At 44.8% G+C, this 17,504-nt stretch overlaps 1 protein-coding gene across 1 annotated transcript in view; it reads left to right on the forward strand.

Annotated features, from left to right (window-relative positions):
- LOC141046586 (torsin-1A-like) overlaps positions 1 to 17,504 on the forward strand; it is a 20,342-nt gene continuing 2,838 nt past the window's right edge. The window contains exons 1-4 of the mRNA XM_073541066.1: positions 1 to 245; positions 10,938 to 11,203; positions 12,214 to 12,389; positions 17,282 to 17,409. Coding sequence (XP_073397167.1) covers positions 74 to 245; positions 10,938 to 11,203; positions 12,214 to 12,389; positions 17,282 to 17,409 — 742 coding nt within the window. The 5' untranslated portion in view covers positions 1 to 73. The remainder of the gene's footprint in view (positions 246 to 10,937; positions 11,204 to 12,213; positions 12,390 to 17,281; positions 17,410 to 17,504) is intronic.

Raw genomic sequence — 17,504 nt, forward strand, 5'->3', positions numbered from 1 at the left:
GGGTTACAGGAAGTGATGTCAGGCATGGCCAGTGTTGAGCGCCCGCCCGCCTGTTTTTTTCCCTATCCGTGCTATGAAGTTGCTAAGAGCGGCGCTGTGGTTGTTGCTCCCGGTGATCACCCGGGGCGAGCCCATCTCCATTACGGTCGGGACTGTGTCATTGATCACCGGGGTCATCTCTTATTATGGTCTACACACCTACCTCTGGGGCAGTAGCCGGATGGAGGGAACTGTCAACGTCACAGGTAATAGACACTAACAACCTGCTCAGTGCCCTGTAACTTGTGCTGGGAGTTGTAGTCCTATAGCATCTGCATGGAGGACACTGGTGGCAGATCCTTATGATTTGCTGTGCTGGGAGGTGTAGTCCTACAGGTTGCAGATCCTTGCAAGTGGTGATAGTGGGAGAGTTGTAATTCCAAAGCAGCAGCATGGCAACGGGTGTGTGCACATGCTGGGAGTTGTAGTCCTACAGCAGCAGCATGGCAACGGGTGTGTGTGCACATGCTGGGAGTTGTAGTCCTACAGCAGCTGCATGGCGACGGGTGTGTGTGCACATGCTGGGAGTTGTAGTCCTACAGCAGCTGCATGGCGACGGGTGTGTGTGCACATGCTGGGAGTTGTAGTCCTACAGCAGCTGCATGGCGACGGGTGTGTGTGCACATGCTGGGAGTTGTAGTCCTACAGCAGCTGCATGGCGACGGGTGTGTGTGCACATGCTGGGAGTTGTAGTCCTACAGCAGCTGCATGGCGACGGGTGTGTGCACATGCTGGGAGTTGTAGTCCTACAGCAGCTGCATGGCGACGGGTGTGTGTGCACATGCTGGGAGTTGTAGTCCTACAGCAGCAGCATGGCAACGGGTGTGTGTGCACATGCTGGGAGTTGTAGTCCTACAGCAGCTGCATGGCGACGGGTGTGTGTGCACATGCTGGGAGTTGTAGTCCTACAGCAGCTGCATGGCGACGGGTGTGTGTGCACATGCTGGGAGTTGTAGTCCTACAGCAGCTGCATGGCGACGGGTGTGTGCACATGCTGGGAGTTGTAGTCCTACAGAAGCAGCATGGCGACGGGTGTGTGTGCACATGCTGGGAGTTGTAGTCCTACAGCAGCAGCATGGCGACGGGTGTGTGTGCACATGCTGGGAGTTGTAGTCCTACAGCAGCTGCATGGCGACGGGTGTGTGTGCACGTGCTGGGAGTTGTAGTCCTACAGCAGCTGCATGGCGACGGGTGTGTGTGCACGTGCTGGGAGTTGTAGTCCTACAGCAGCTGCATGGCGACGGGTGTGTGTGCACGTGCTGGGAGGTGTAGTCCTACAGCAGCTGCATGGCGACGGGTGTGTGTGCACGTGCTGGGAGTTGTAGTCCTACAGCAGCTGCATGGCGACGGGTGTGTGTGCACGTGCTGGGAGTTGTAGTCCTACAGCAGCTGCATGGCGACGGGTGTGTGTGCACGTGCTGGGAGTTGTAGTCCTACAGCAGCTGCATGGCGACGGGTGTGTGTGCACGTGCTGGGAGTTGTAGTCCTACAGCAGCTGCATGGCGACGGGTGTGTGTGCACGTGCTGGGAGTTGTAGTCCTACAGCAGCTGCATGGCGACGGGTGTGTGTGCACGTGCTGGGAGTTGTAGTCCTACAGCAGCTGCATGGCGACGGGTGTGTGTGCACGTGCTGGGAGTTGTAGTCTTACAGCAGCTGCATGGCCACAGGTTGTTGATCCTGCTGAGTGACCATACTGGAGGTTGCAATTTTGTGTTTTTTTTTCTATTATTTTGTAATATATTACTAAAAAAAAATTAAAAAACTGCAAACAAAATATATATTTTGTGTAGTAATAATAACATAATTATATTTTTTTGTATAAGAGAAAAATTGATAAATCCACTTTTGCTCAGTGTGGTCATTTTTGCTTTATACAGAAACAAAAAATTTCCAAGTTTGTCCTACTCATCAAACAATAAAAAAAAGAAAAACAGATGGCAATTGAATGACAATTTTTTTGGGAGGTGGCAGGGAGCAATCACATGTATAATAATAATAAATGTTATTTCTATAGCGCCGACATATTCCGCAGCACTTTACATTTCAGAGGGGGTTTGTACAGACGATAGACATTACAGCATAACAATAATCACATAGATCATAACAGATACCAAGAAGAATGAGGGCCCTGCTCGCAAGCTTACAGTCTATGAGAAAAGAGGTAGACACGAAAGGTGGGTGGTAACAGTTGCTATGATTGTATGGACCAGCCATAATGTTAAGTGTGTAACAGTACAGACACAGAGGGCTAATGGATGCATAAAGCATGTGGGAACATGATGCTGGGAACCTGGTTATGGTAAAACTTTTGGCTCTGCCACACAGGGATAGATTAGGTTAATGTGTTGGGGTGGTAGGCCAGTCTGAATAAATGCGTTTTCAGGACACGCTTAAAATTGTGGGGATTGGGGACTAATCGTATTGACCTGGGAAGTGCATTCCAAAGAATTGGCGCGGCACGTGTAAAGTCTTGGAGACGGGAGTGGGAGGTTCTCATGTATGAAGAGGGGTGCCTGGCTTACTACCGCAGGCTATAAATGAGGCCTCGTTCAGACATTGATGTTTCACAGACATGTTCTGTATATGTTTTTGATACAGGAAAAATGTCTTTGTACAGTGTTAGGCCTCTTTCACACGTCAGTGGCTCGGATAAGTGTAGTGACAGTTTTCTCACGTACCCATTAAAATGAATGGGTCTATGCAGATGTCAGCGTGTTTTCACGGACCGTGTGTCAGCGTGCAAAACACACAGACATGTCCGTTTTGACCCGGATACACCGGCCGCAACACATGCAGCACACGTGCACATGGAGAACAGTTCACACTGTCCTCCTTGAGCACGGATGGCCGCCGGGGAAGAAGTGGCTACTGCAAGCGTCACTGAGTCTGTGTTCGCTGCCGACATGAACTCCTGTGACCTCAGCATAGTCATTTTCCCATAGCGCTGAGGTCACAGGAGTTCATGCCGGCACCGGACACAGACTCAGTGACGTCACCGCTTGTCACAGAGCCTGTGCTCGCTGCTTCCCATTCATTCCCCAGTAGTTTACAGCCCGAGCTGTCAGATTAGCACCACTCAGGCTGTAAACTGTTTATCCCCAGTTATGGATTTACCCCGTGGGACTTGACTGAGCGCTGGACAGGTCTGGTATATTGGTTTTTTTTTTTTTTTTTTTACAGGAGATGGAGGGTTTCAAGATGGGATTAGCAGTGTAATAAAGATGGAAAAAATGTGCGGTGTATTATTTCATTGAAATAATTTTTTCTTATTGTGTGTGTGTATGTGTGTGTGTATATTTAACCCTTTACTTTAGGATTAGTAGTGGATAGGTGTCTTATTGACACCTCTCCATTACTAAGCTGGGCTTAATGTCACCTAACAATAGAAAGGTGGCATTAACCCCTTATTACCCCACTTGCCACTGCTACAGGGCAAGTGGAAAGAACTGGACAAAGCTGCAGAATAGGCGCATCTAATAGATGCGCCTTTTCTGGGCAGCTGTGGGCTGCTGTTTTTAGGCTGAGGGGGGCCAAGATCAATGGCCCCTTACCAGCCTGAGAATAGCAGCCTGCACCTGTTAGTTTTGCCTGGTTGGTTCAAAAATATAAGTGGGACCCCATGTCGGTTTTTTTTCATTCATTCATTCTTCCCTGCTCGCACTGTTGCCGGCAGAGCAGGAAGAATGACCACTGCGTTCAGCACCACATGCAGGGGAACAGCACTTATAGTAGCGCTACTTCCCCGGCTGCCGTCCGTGTGGTACTGATGCGTTACACGTGTGCCACACGGACACGGATATCTCCGGTACCGGAATTATCTGGACATGTGAAACAGCTCTTAGTCAGTAAATAGAAAAATATTAAGACCACGTTCACACACTCAGTATTTTACCTCCGTATTTGTAGCCAGAACCAGGAGTGGGTGATAAATCCAGAAGTGGTGATGTGTTTCTATTAGGGTATGTACACACGCTGCGGATTGGGGTGCGGATTTTGTAAAATCCGCAGGTGAAACTGCAGGTCAAAAGACCTGTGGTTTTGCCCTGCGATTTTTCATCTCCACAATGGAGGAGATGGCAAACCGCAGCGGAATCCGCAGAAAGAATTGACATGTCAATTCTGTCTGCGGTTTCAAAACCGCAGCAAATCCGCACGGAAAAATCCGCACCGTCTGCACTGCGTTTTTTTTTTTTTTCATTGACTTGAATGCTACTGTACACCGCAGCTAAAACTGCTGTGGTTCCGCAGCGGCCAAATCCGCTGCGGAACCGCAGCAGAATCCGCAGCGTGTGCACACACCCTTATACTTTTCCTCTGATTGTTCCTCTCCTGATTTTGGCTTATAAATAGTGAAAAACTGTTGTTGGAGTAAATAATGGAGGAGTTCAAAAATAAGGAGTAAGAAAGTTGTATTATCCTGTGATTGAGGTCTGGTCCAGGGCTGTGACGCCTCCCGGAGGTCTGAGGAGCACATTCCTTAATTGATGTAGAAGGACCGAAGTCCATGAGACACCTTCACTCCTCTGAGTGTCACAGGTTGGGATAATTTGTATCCCAGACTGTTGTGTCTCTCTGAGGTGTGACGTTTTCTTTCTATGCCAACAGTTCTATGTCCATGGTGTTGTGATCAGGGCTAGGAAATGTTTGGCCTCAGGTAGATCCATTCTTTTTTCTCTTATTGTGTGGAGATGAGAATTCATCCTTGTTCTCAGTTTTTGCTCGGTCTCCCCCACATACAAACCCCCAGTTGGACATTTAGTGCAAATAATTAAGTACACCACATTAGATGTAATGCAGCTGAAAGTACCTGGGATCTTGTAGTCCTGATGTGAGTTGGGGATCTTTATCTTGTCCGTGGTCATTATAGATGGACAGGTTTTTCATTTTTTTGTGGTTGCAAGGAATGGTTCCTCCAGCTGTAGGAGAGGACAGGGAGCTTCTGACAATGATGCTTCTTAGATTTGGGGGCTGCCTAAAACACAGCAGTGGGGGGTCTGGAAAAATGGATTGTAATCGGGCATCTTTTTGTAGTAAAGGTTGTAGTTTCCTTGGAGCTCATCCAGGTTTGGATTGTAGGTGATTATTAGAGGCACCCAGTTGCTTTCTTCTTTGGTTTTATAATGTAGGAGATGATTCTTTGATCTTCTGGTGGCTCTTGCAATCTGGTTTTCATTTGTTCTTAGGTGGTAGAGCAGATTCACAAAGGTTTTTCTGAGGCCACGGAGGTGTTTGTCTCTATCTGTAGGGTTGAAACATATCCGATGGCCGGACTGTAGACAATAGTTTTATGTGTTTTGGATGGAAACTGTCCAATCTAAGGTATGTTGGACAGTCAATTGGCTTCTGCTACAGGGACCGTTGTTTTGACGGACTTCCGAAGTCTGCATTTTAAAGGAACTGCAGCCTGGGGAAGAGAGAGAGATTTTTGCCGATCCTGGAACGGCATGTCATGGTTAAAGTGTCTCCCGGAGTAAAGCTTCCGGGCATGCGCAATTGAAATTAGCGGACCGTCAAACAAAAAAACGTTGCAGAGTCCGTCTCATCCGTCCAGAAGACGAAAACATTTTGACAGATCTGTCAAAAAACGGGTGGGACGGACGACTATCAGTCAAGATCCGCCGCTAATGTAAGTCTATGGGGGAAAAAACCAGGGCTGTGGAGTCGGTAAGCCAAACCTGCGACTCCGACTCCTCAATTTCCCTTACACCGACTCAGACTCCCACATATATTACTTATATTTAAGTGAAAAATTTATTGTAGTACAATGTGAACATCAGACATTAAATCATTTTTATGATACAATAATCAAGATATTTAGATACAACATAATATTTATTGGAATACAACTTTAGAACACAAAAAACTAATAAATTGTAAATGTGAAATACACTATGTAATATCGATCTCATAAATATATATATCACTATGTAATAAACTATAAGTGGCAAAAAACAGTTTTCAACAAAAACATACTGTTAGGGTTGGCGGAACGCACCAGATATAAATAATAGGAGGTGCGTTCGCCGCCCGGGGTCCACCGTGCGGTAGATGGTAAGACCGCTGCTGGACAATGGCAGATGCACTAGAAGGTGAAGTACTGTGCTCGGGTTAACGTCACCCGAACACTAAGAGCGGCTCTGTTTAATGCACAGAGACGCCCTATAACAAACAAGGGGAAGACGCCGGATCTGTTAAGCTCACAGGCTGCCGGTGGGTGGTGTCGCAGCCGCGAACACCAAAGGCTGCTGCTACTGCAGCGCGGCGGTAACTGTAGCCGCAAGTGTCGGTGCCGGAGAACCGGGCACCGACGGACGCTAGTGTAGGTGCGGAAAGCACAGTGGCGTGTAGCTTGCCACAATCTGGAGCTGACTAACCCAACACACTGTCACCATTCGTATTATCCAAGGGAAGGGGTTTCTTAATAAGTCAGTCACCAGTCCATGCATTCATCACCATACACACACACACACAGCATAATATGCTACACTAGCGCATGGCCGAGCCGCCATGTGGGCTTTTTATAGTCATGCGCTTCTGGGACCTTCCAGTACCCTGGAAAGGACCAATCAGATCCGACACAGGACCTGAGTATGTGACCCCTGCTCTCCAGTGAGAGGTCACACATGCCCAGTAGCCCGGCACGAGGACTTAGCCTCTGGAGCGGTTCCCTGCAGAACAGGTTGCACTACCATTGCTGCACCAGAGGTGGCAGCAACATCCAGGCTGTCAGAGCAAGTCTGAGCAGCACGCCTGGCTCGCCGTGATTGCTGAGCAGCACTCGAAGCAGTCGGGGGAGAATGGGAGACCCCTGGATGTCTGGCTCTGGATTCCCACTGTGCAGTGTCAGGAATCCGACGCCTAACACATACTAAATAACATTTGTGCAGTCTATGAATTTGTTCTAAGAAATAAAATTGCCTCCATCAGATCCTCCTTCATAGATTACCTCAAATCTGACCTGATAATTTTAAGGCCAGAGAACAACCTCTCTACACTAACTTGGGTTGGAGGCAAAGCCGTATCCACATGGGCAACATCTCTAACAATTTCCGGGTATAAAGGAATTGCCTCATGCACAGTCAGTTTTGATGAATGGTTGAATTTTTCTATTTCTTTGAGAGCAAGTGAAACATTTTGCTGAAATATGGTCAATCTGCTTGCTATAGGAGACGGAGTGAAATCTTTTTCCTTGCGGCAACGCTTTGCCTGCTCCATGTCATCCAAATACTTGTCAAAGTCAAACTCCTCATCTGATGAGGATGAAGATATGGCAGCAGTAGCACTGTCAGGACCCAAGTCCTCTTGCGCCTGGCAGTCCTCCTGTAGGCCACTCATCCTAACTGCTACCTCAGTCAGAGCTTCTTTTCCTTTAGTAAGCTGTTGATGATTATTAAGCAGTATACGATGACTTGGGTCCACATAAACAGCTGCCAGAAAATTTTTATTTTCCAGTAGCTGTGTCTCTCTCCGTTTCATTGAACCAGAAATGCCATCTGCAATTAAACAGCAAAATAGCAAGTTCTTCCGCTCCCTCATGAAAATGCCAGGAGTTAAATCCTTAGCTTGTAATTTTTTAGTCACGGTAAATGGGTGATTAAGCAATTCCTTCAATTCAGCCACCTGTGTCCATTGGCTTTCATTTAGGGTTACCTGAGGGTTCGCCATATCTATAAGAAACGGTTTTAGTTGATCAACAATTTCCCTTTCCTAGCAAGTCTCTTCAAGATGGAATCAATTTTAGGGTTTCTGGCGGCAATAACCAATTTCCTCACCTTTCCAATCTGATTTCCAGCATGTCCCTCTTGCAGACTATCTCTTATTGCCAGCTGCAGCGTGTGCACAACACAGCGCATGTGATGAATAGGAAAGGGTTTTGAAGCAGCTTCAGCAAGATCATCTATTTCTACAGTATAATTTTGCTGTTCTTCTGTAGTAATATCTGTTCCTCAGTTACATGAACAGCACTGTGTCCTTCCATCTCAAACACACTGAATCCTAAATGTTCCTCTAGCTGTTGTTCATTACTCTCATTCATCAGTGTAATTGTACTTATGTTTGAAGCATTGTCCGTTACAATAGCAAGAACCTGTTCTTTTTTGAGTTTGTAATCTTGCAGAACTTTTTCCACTAAGGCCTGGAGAAACTGGCTGCTGTGATGAGCTTTAGTATCTTTTACTGCCAGCGTGTTGGTAACAATTTTTGTTGTCACAAACATATTGAATATTGATGGCAAAATAGTTCACTCTGTGACGTGTGCAGGCATCCATTTTAAGAAACATGAAGCGTCTTTTGAGAGTCTTTTTAAGATCTTCCTTTTGGTTAAGGGCTTCTTCAATCAGTAATTTTCTAATACTTTCTCTTTCCAGAGAAACACCAAGTTTGCGAGCCATTTCTCCATTGAGAGCTGTAAAAGCTGGTCGTGCAAATAATGATAATGGTACACCGTCCTTCACAATAAGCTGGATGAGCTGTCTTTTAGACATATCTGCTGTCATTGTTACAGTAACTGTCACTTACAAAATATCTTGTTAATGATGTTTGAGACGCTCTTTCCTCCTCCTTTGCCAGGCAGGAAGTGTTAGTCTGTGTGCTACCCGGCTTTCATTCTTTTTGGTACAGATAAGATATGGAGACAGATATGGATATATAGATAGAGCAGATTTCTAATCTGCTTTTGCTATTGAAAACATTATCTATGAGCTCATAAACCTTTCAGGTGATGCGGTTTTTAAAAAGCTGATCTGCTTTTGCAGCTGAAAAACGTATCCACAAAAAACGCAGCAAAAATGCTGTGTGTGAATGTAGCCTTAGATCAGTAATAGAACAGCCATTTATAGGACCTTTCATAACTTTCCCAAATTCCTATGAAAAAATATTCAGCACATTCTGCATTGAACTACTGTACCAAATTTATTATATATTTTAGGAGTCGGTCCATTTTATACCGACTCCGACTCCACCAAAATGAGCTCCGACTCCACAGCCCTGGAAAAAACGGATCCGCCCCTTTTTTGGTGGATCCGTTTTTTTCAAAACTTGGCGGATTTTGACTGACGTCGAAAAACGGAAGTGTGAAACACTTAATGTGTCAGAAGTTCCTCAGACTGTGACTCCTGCTGGGAAGTCATTAGTGCCAAAAACAGCTGGCACGGTGCTTATCCAAGAAGGTCCTGTAGGCAACGATGATCTGTCTTCTGGCATCAGCAGTCGGTCTCCGGTACCTTCCGCTGAGCCCCTAGTCCATAAGTTGATGCAGCCGAGACAATTAAAGGGAATCTGTCACCTCAATTTAGCACGGTATGTAAATGAGTTGTGTCCGATGAGTGGTGTTGTGGCTCCTTCTCTCCTTGGCCGCTGGACGCAATCTTTCTTGGAATTTCCGTAGTTGGCGTCCAGATTACATGTGTGTGCATTGCAGTATCCAATCACGCGTGCGCAGTATGTTTTGCCCAACTGCGGGCAAAGCTGAAAAGCATTAGTGCGCATGCGCCGGTGAACTAAGTCCCGGAACACAGAAATGGCAGCGAAATACTTCTGGGTCATAGTTCACCCGAAGCGCATCAAAATCCGCAACGTGTGCACAAAGCCTAACACATGCACTTTATACTATGGGTAAGGCTAAGTGCACACGTAATTTTTGGTGCTGCGGATTTCTCAGCGCGGATTTGGGAAAATCTGCAGGTAAATTTCAGGTCAAAAGACCTGCGGATTAGGCTGCGGTTTAGCCCTGCGGTTTCACACCTCTACAATGGAGCAGATGGCAAACAGCAGCGGATTTGAAACTGCAGCAAATCCGCGCGGAAAAATCCGCAGCATGTGCACAGCGTTTTTCAGTTAAACATTGAAAACAATGGTACTGTACAACACAGCTAAATCTGCTGCGGACTCGCAGAGCCTGAAACGCTGCCGATCCACAGCAGAATCCGCAACATGTGCACATGACCTTAGCGTCTCTGACATGAGCTATCTTTGCACATATATGCATTTCTACTGGGTACCTTATTTCCATACATCAGTAAACAATATAAAATGTACCTCTTAGCACAAGCACTGTATTTTCCTTTATGGTATGGTCTTTCCCATGATACAGGCCAGACTTAATGGAAGAAAACCGTTTTGTAGATTTTCTTTAATCTGTGCTTGAGGTTTCCTTGTATACATATCATTGTGCATCGGGTGGTCCTGTGGTTGGGGGTCTTCAGCTTTATTCCATCCCTTCCGCTGTGTCTGGATGTCTCTCTTCTTTAAAATGTTGCGCTGTCCTAGCCGCAGGCGGCGCTTGTGTAGATTGAGGTCTTGGAAGTATTCAGGAAAATGGCAGCTGTGCATGCGTAGATTGCTCAGTGCCACTGGCGCCACTTTACTGAAGCCCACCATTAGAACAATCTGCGCATCTGGTTAGGACTAATGACATTTGAGTGCAGTCTGTTTTTTATTGTTTAATGGATAGGAGGATTGCGGAATAATTTTTATTGTTTGCTGCATACTAGATAAATGGCTGCCCAATGGGCGGTAGAAAAGAATAAAATGCTCTCATGAAAAATGGTCCATTTTGTTTTCTCATATGAAAAACAAACCCCACAGCTGACGTCTGAATGAGACCCAAGAATGATCAGAGAGGGCAGAGGCTACCTCCGAGCTGTCCTACTGCGGGGAAATATCCACGTCCCCATATGTGCTCCTGGCAATATCAGCTGGAGATGAAGCCACTTTCTTATCAAATGGACAATCCCTTTAACAAAAGTCGAGCGGTGTTCTTTATCTAAATACTTTACAACCTTTTCATTCCAAAGATTTCTTGATCTTCAGATTTCCAAAAATTGTTAGATTTCTTATTTTTGTTGATTAAAAAGAAAAAAAAAAAAAGAATAACCCACTTCATATTCTGATCTCCCAGCTCTGCAGTTGGACTTTGACAGCCATATATTCGGGCAGCATCTGGCCAAGCAGGTGATCCTAAAGGCTGTGCCTCGGTTCCTGAGCAATGAAAACCCTAAGAAACCCCTGGCGCTCTCCTTACACGGATGGACCGGGACGGGCAAGAACTATGTCAGCCAGATCCTGGTCAATCACATCTACTCGGAGCCAATGAGGAAGAAGTGCGTGCGTACGATTGTGGCCACGTTTCACTTTCCACATGCCAATAAAGTCCAGACATACAAGGTAATGGGATGCAGCATAGATCTACCGTTCTGTGTATACAGCCCCTATGCGAACTTATTTGTATCCTTGGTGACAGACTACAAACCATCCTTCAGTAGTCCAATTCTGAGGGCATGCACGCCCCCATGTGTGATTATACAGGATCTGCATGTAGGGGACACACAAACGGTGAGAGATTTCTAATCCTGTCCTTCTATTTTAGCTTGTAAATTGGACCCCCCTATAAAAACCTCATGTCACATTGGACTGGTTGTGTTGGGGGATTGCTATTTATGCAATTCTCGCATGGCAACATAGGACCCAACAAACTTAAATACTCTATAATAAATAATTGAGACATCCAGACATATGTGGAGAAAAGTGGCCATGTAAACTTTATTAAGGGTTACTGAAATCCATGGGAAAAACCAAAATCCACCAAATAATTAATTCTTTAATAAATAATTCCATAAATAATTCCTTTATTAATCCGATAACCAAAATTCGCTCATTGAAAAGAGCAATCGTACCCAACTCTAATAAAGTTTTCATGACGGAAAAAGAGAGAAATACATAAAATTGAGGAGGGCGGGCGGGCATCTTCTTAACTTCAAAGTTGAAAAGTGATGAAATCACCTCAGGTTCCAGTATATATAGTCCTTTACTCCCGCCAAAAAGGCAGACCAATCAAAGCCCGTTACCGGGTCAATTCACACAACTCGATTTCTTATTGGTTAATAACCATCCAATTAATAAAACAATTCCTCAGAACCTGAAAGAAGAAACTTAGAGACAGCATTAACCCTTAAACTACCCAACCCAAATAAAAACAGGTCCATGTTGCCATGTAACCATCGGACAAGGGTCCACTGCTTTGACATTCATTTAGTCTCGTTGTGACCTTACCGACCTGGAGACTCATGTTGTCAGGTCCATTGTACTGCAAATAAAGGGAAAGGGAAAAATATATGTACTTATATTTATTTTTTATTTTTGTACACTGACACGGTCTCCTCTCTTCCTCCGTTCAGGACCAGTTACAGGCTTTGGTGAAAGACTCGGTGAAGGGCTGTGAGCGCTCTGTCTTCATCTTCGATGAGATTGATAAAATGCATCCCGGCCTGATCGACGCCATCAAGCCTTTCCTGGATTACTATGATCACATCGATGGAGTATCGTACAGGAAGGCCATGTTCATTTTCCTCAGGTGAGCGTCTATAATCCCTCCAGTGTTCCTAAACAGAACACCACTCCAGTCTCATTAACTAGAAAACCCATTTAAGTCCAAAACAGGCCTAACTCTTGCTAATGCTGTGCCAATTCTTTGGAATGCACTTCCCGGGTCAATACGATTAGTCCCCAATCCCTACAATTTTAAGCGTGCCCTGAAAACTCATTTATTCAGACTGGCCTATCGCCTCAACACATTAACCTAATCTATCCCTGGGTGGCACAGCCAAAAGTTTTACCATAACCAGGTTCCCCGTATCATGTTCCCACATGCTTTATGCATCCATTAGCCCTCTGCGTCTGTACTGTTACACACTTAATAATAATAATAATAATACATTTTATTTTTATAGCGCCGACATATTCCGCAGCACTTTACATTTCAGAGGGGATTTGTACAGACAATAGACATTACAGCATAACAATAATCACATACAGTAGATTATAACAAATACCAAGAGGAGTGAGGGCCCTGCTCGCAAGCTTACAGTCTATGAGGAAAGAGGTAGACACGAAAGGTGGGTGGTAACAGTTGCCCTGATTGTATGGACCAGCCATAATGTTAGGTGTGTAACAGTACAGACACAGAGGGCTAATGGATGCATAAAGCATGTGGGAACATGATGCTGGGAACCTGGTTATGGTAAAACTTTTGGCTCTGCCACACAGGGATAGGTTAGGTTAATGTGTTGAGGCGATAGGCCAGTCTGAATAATGCGTTTTCAGGACACGCTTAAAATTGTGGGGATTGGGGACTTAACATTATGGCTGGTCCATACAATCAGGGCAATTGTTACCACCCACCTTTCGTGTCTCCCTCTTCCCTCATAGATTGTAAGCTTGCAAGCAGGGCCCTCATTCCTCTTGGTATTTGTTATAATCTATGTGATTATTGTTATGCTGTAATGTCTATTGTCTGTACAAGTCCCCTCTGAAATGTAAAGTGCTGCGGAATATGTCAGCGCTATAGAAATAAAATGTATTATTATTTATTATAAATTTATTATTATTAACTCTTAAAGGGGTTATCTATCGCACATCAGAGGCGAGCAGTTCTGATAATGTCGCCACCCCACGTCTCACACGATGCCTTCACAGGTCTCGTTCATTAGTATATGACATGTGCACCATACCTGCCGCTTCTGCACGCGCCTTGACAGGTGAGTGGGGTCATATCGTCATTGGCGCAGCTCACCTCTGATGTGGACATGGGCAGTGCAAGAAATCCCTTTAAGGATTGATTATTGCTTACAATCTGGCTTCCGGTCACACCACTCCACTGAAACTGCCCTTACTAAGGTCACCAATGACCTCTTAACCGCCAAGAGCAAGCGACACTACTCTGTCCTCCTCCTCCTGGACCTGTCGGCTGCCTTTGACACAGTGGACCATTCCCTATTATTACAGACCCTCTCATCCCTCGGCATCACAGACTTGGCCCTATCCTGGATCTCATCATACCTAACAGACCGGACATTCAGCGTCTCCCACTCACACACCACCTCCTCACCTCGCCCCCCTATCTGTCGGAGTCCCACAAGGTTCAGTCCTTGGGCCCCTGCTGTTCTCTATTTACACCTTTGGCCTGGGACAGCTCATAGAATCTCATGGCTTTCAGTATCATCTCTACGCTGATGACACACAGATCTACATCTCTGGACCAGATATCACCTCCCTACTAACCAGAATCCCTCAATGTCTGTCCACTATTTCATCCTTCTTCTCCGCTAGATTTCTGAAACTCAACATGGACAAAACAGAATTCATCATCTTTCCCCCATCTCACGTGACCCCCCCCCCTACGAACCTATCAATTACAGTAAATGACTGCCCACTCTCCCCAGTCCCACAAGCTCGCTGCCTCGGAGTAATCCTTGACGCTAATCTCTCCTTCAAACCACATATCCAAGCCCTTTCCACTTCCTGCCAACTTCAACTCAAAAATATTTCACGAATCCATTCATTCCTCACCCAAGAATCTGCAAAAACCCTAGTCCATGCCCTCATCATCTCTCGCCTTGACTACTGCAACCTCCTGCTCTGTGGCCTCCCCTCAAACACTCTCGTACCCCTCCAATCTATTCTAAACTCTGCTGCCCGACTAATCCACCTGTCCCCCCGCTATTCCCCAGCTTCTCCCCTCTGTCAATCCCTTCACTGGCTCCCAATTGCCCAGAGACTCCATTACAAAACCCTAACCATGACATACAAAGCCATCCACAACCTGTCTCCTCCATACATCTGTGACCTCGTCTCCCGGTACTTTCCTGCACGCAACCTCCGATCCTCACAAGATCTCCTTCTCTACTCCCCTCTTATCTCCTCTTCCCACAATCGCATACAAGATTTCTCTCGCGCATCACCCCTACTCTGGAACTCTCTACCACAACATATCAGACTCTCACCTACCATCGAAACCTTCAAAAAGAGCCTGAAGACCCACCTCTTCCGACAAGCCTACAACCTGCAGTAACCACCGATCGACCAAACCGCTGCACGACCAGCTCTACCCTCGCCTACTGTATTATCACCCATCCCTTGTAGATTGTGAGCCCTCGCGGGCAGGGTCTTCTCTCCTCCTGTACCAGTTATGATTTGTATTGTTTAAGATTATTGTACTTGTTTTTATGTATACCCCTCCTTACCTGTAAAGCGCCATGGAATAAATGGCGCTATAACAATAAATAATAATAATAATTATATATCAACTTGCGGAGCAATCACTTAAAGGGAGTCTGTCAGTACAAAATGACTGTTCAAACCAAACACCGATGTCAGCACACTTGTTTTTTTTCTTTCTTGTTTTACATCTGCCACCTCCCCTCCCTGACAATCAAGAAAGAAAGGGCAGAGATATATGGAAAATAAGTAGTTGGGAAAGTATAGTGAACTTTTTGGCCAAACCGACGATGCACCAAGGGCCTATGCTTGGTTTGAACAGTCATTTTCGGCTGACAAATTCCCTTAAAGGACCATAGCAGTATTAAAATGAGTTGAAACCTATTACATTTTATGTGACACCAATAAAAATTATGTGTGTGTGTACATATATATATATATATATATATATATATATATATATATATATATATATATATACTGTGTGTGTGTGTGTGTGTGTATATATATATATATAATAGTACAGACCAAAAGTTTGGACACACCTCATTCAAAGAGTTTTCTTTATTTTCATGACTTTGAAAATTGTAGATTCACTTTGAAGGCATCAAAACTATAAATTAACACATGTGGAATTCTATAATTAATAAAAAAGTGTGAAACAATTGAAAATATGTCTTATATTCTAGGTTCTTCAAAGTAGCCACCTTTTGCTTTGATTACTGCTTTGCACACTCTTGGCATTCTCTTGATGAGCTTCAAGAGGTAGTCACCGGAAATGGTTTTCACTTCACAGGTGTGCCCTGTCAGGTGTTATAAGTGGGATTTCTTGCCTTATAAATGGGGTTGGGACCATCAGTTGTGTTGTGCAGAAGTCTGGTGGATACACAGCTGATAGTCCTACTGAATAGACTGTTAGAATTTGTATTATGTCAAGAAAAAAGCAACTAAGTAAAGAAAAATGAGCGGCCATCATTGCTTTAAGAAATGAAGGTCAGTGAGTCCAAAAAATTGGGAAAACTTAGAATGTGTCCCCAAGTGCAGTGGCAAAAACCATCAAGCGCTACAAAGAAACTGGCTCACATGAGGACCGCCCCAGGAAAAGAAGACCAAGAGTCACCTCTGCTGCGGAGAATAAGTTCATCCGAGTCACCAGCCTCAGAAATCGCAGGTTAACAGCAGCTCCGATTAGAGACCAGGTCAATGCCACACAGAGTTCTAGCAGCAGACACATCTCTACAACAATTGTTAAGAGGAGACTTTGCAACAGGCCTTCATGGTAAAATAGCTGCTAGGAAACCACTGCTAAGGACAGGCAACAAGCAGAAGAGAATTGTTTGGGCTAAAGAACACAAGGAATGGACATTAGACCAGTGGAAATCTGTGCTTTGGTCTGATGACTCCAAATTTGAGATCTTTGGTTCCAACCACCGTGTCTTTTGCGATGCAGAAAAGGTGAACGGATGGACTCTACATGCCTGGTTCCCACCGTGAAGCATGGAGGAGGAGGTGTGATGGTGAGGGGGTGCTTTACTGGTGACACTGTTGGGGATTTATTCAAAATTGATGGCATACTGAACCAGCATGGCTACCACAGCATCTTGCCACGGCATGCTATTCCATCCGGTTTGCGTTTAGTTGAACCATCATTTATTTTTGAACAGGACAATGACCCCAAACACACCTTCAGGCTGTGTAAGGGCTATTTGACCAAGAAGGAGAGTGATGGGGTGCTACGCCAGATGACCTGGCCTCCACAGTCACCAGACCTGAACCCAATCGAGGTGGTTGGGGTGAGCTGGACCGCAGAGTGAAGGCAAAAGGGCCAACAAGTGCTAAGCATCTATGGGAACTCCTTCAAGACTGTTGAAAGACCATTTCCAGTGACTACCTCTTGAAGCTCATCAAGAGAATGCAAACAGTGTGTAAAGCAGTAACCAAAGTAAAAGGTGGCTGGCTACTTTGAAGAACCTAGAATATAAGACATATTTTCAGTTGTTTCACACTTTTTTGTATATTATATAATTCCACATGTGTTAATTCATAGTTTTGATGCCTACAGAGTGAATCTACAATTTTCATAGTCATGAAAATAAGAAAACTCTTTGAATGAGAAGGTGTGTCCAAACTTTTGGTCTGTTCTGTGTATGTGTATATATATATATATATATATATATATATATATAAATATAATATAATTTATAACCTTTATTATGTAAATTTTCTTCCCTGTATGTTTTTTTATACCAGTAATGCCGGAGGAGAGAAGATCACAGAATTATCTCTAAAGTTCTGGAGAGCTGGAAGACATAGAGAGGAAATCAAGTTATCTGACGTAGAAAGAGATGTTTATTTGTCTGCATTCAACAAGAAAGACAGTGAGTATGATGTGTGGCCCAGAAACAAGACTTCACCTTCTAATCCATGTCTCCTGGAGGAGAGATTAGTGGCTTGTCTTCTATATCTGGCATCC

Source organism: Dendrobates tinctorius, unplaced genomic scaffold (assembly GCF_039654945.1).
Source record: "Dendrobates tinctorius isolate UK_male_01 unplaced genomic scaffold, ASM3965494v1 ptg000120l, whole genome shotgun sequence".
Lineage (NCBI taxonomy): Eukaryota > Metazoa > Chordata > Amphibia > Anura > Dendrobatidae > Dendrobates > Dendrobates tinctorius.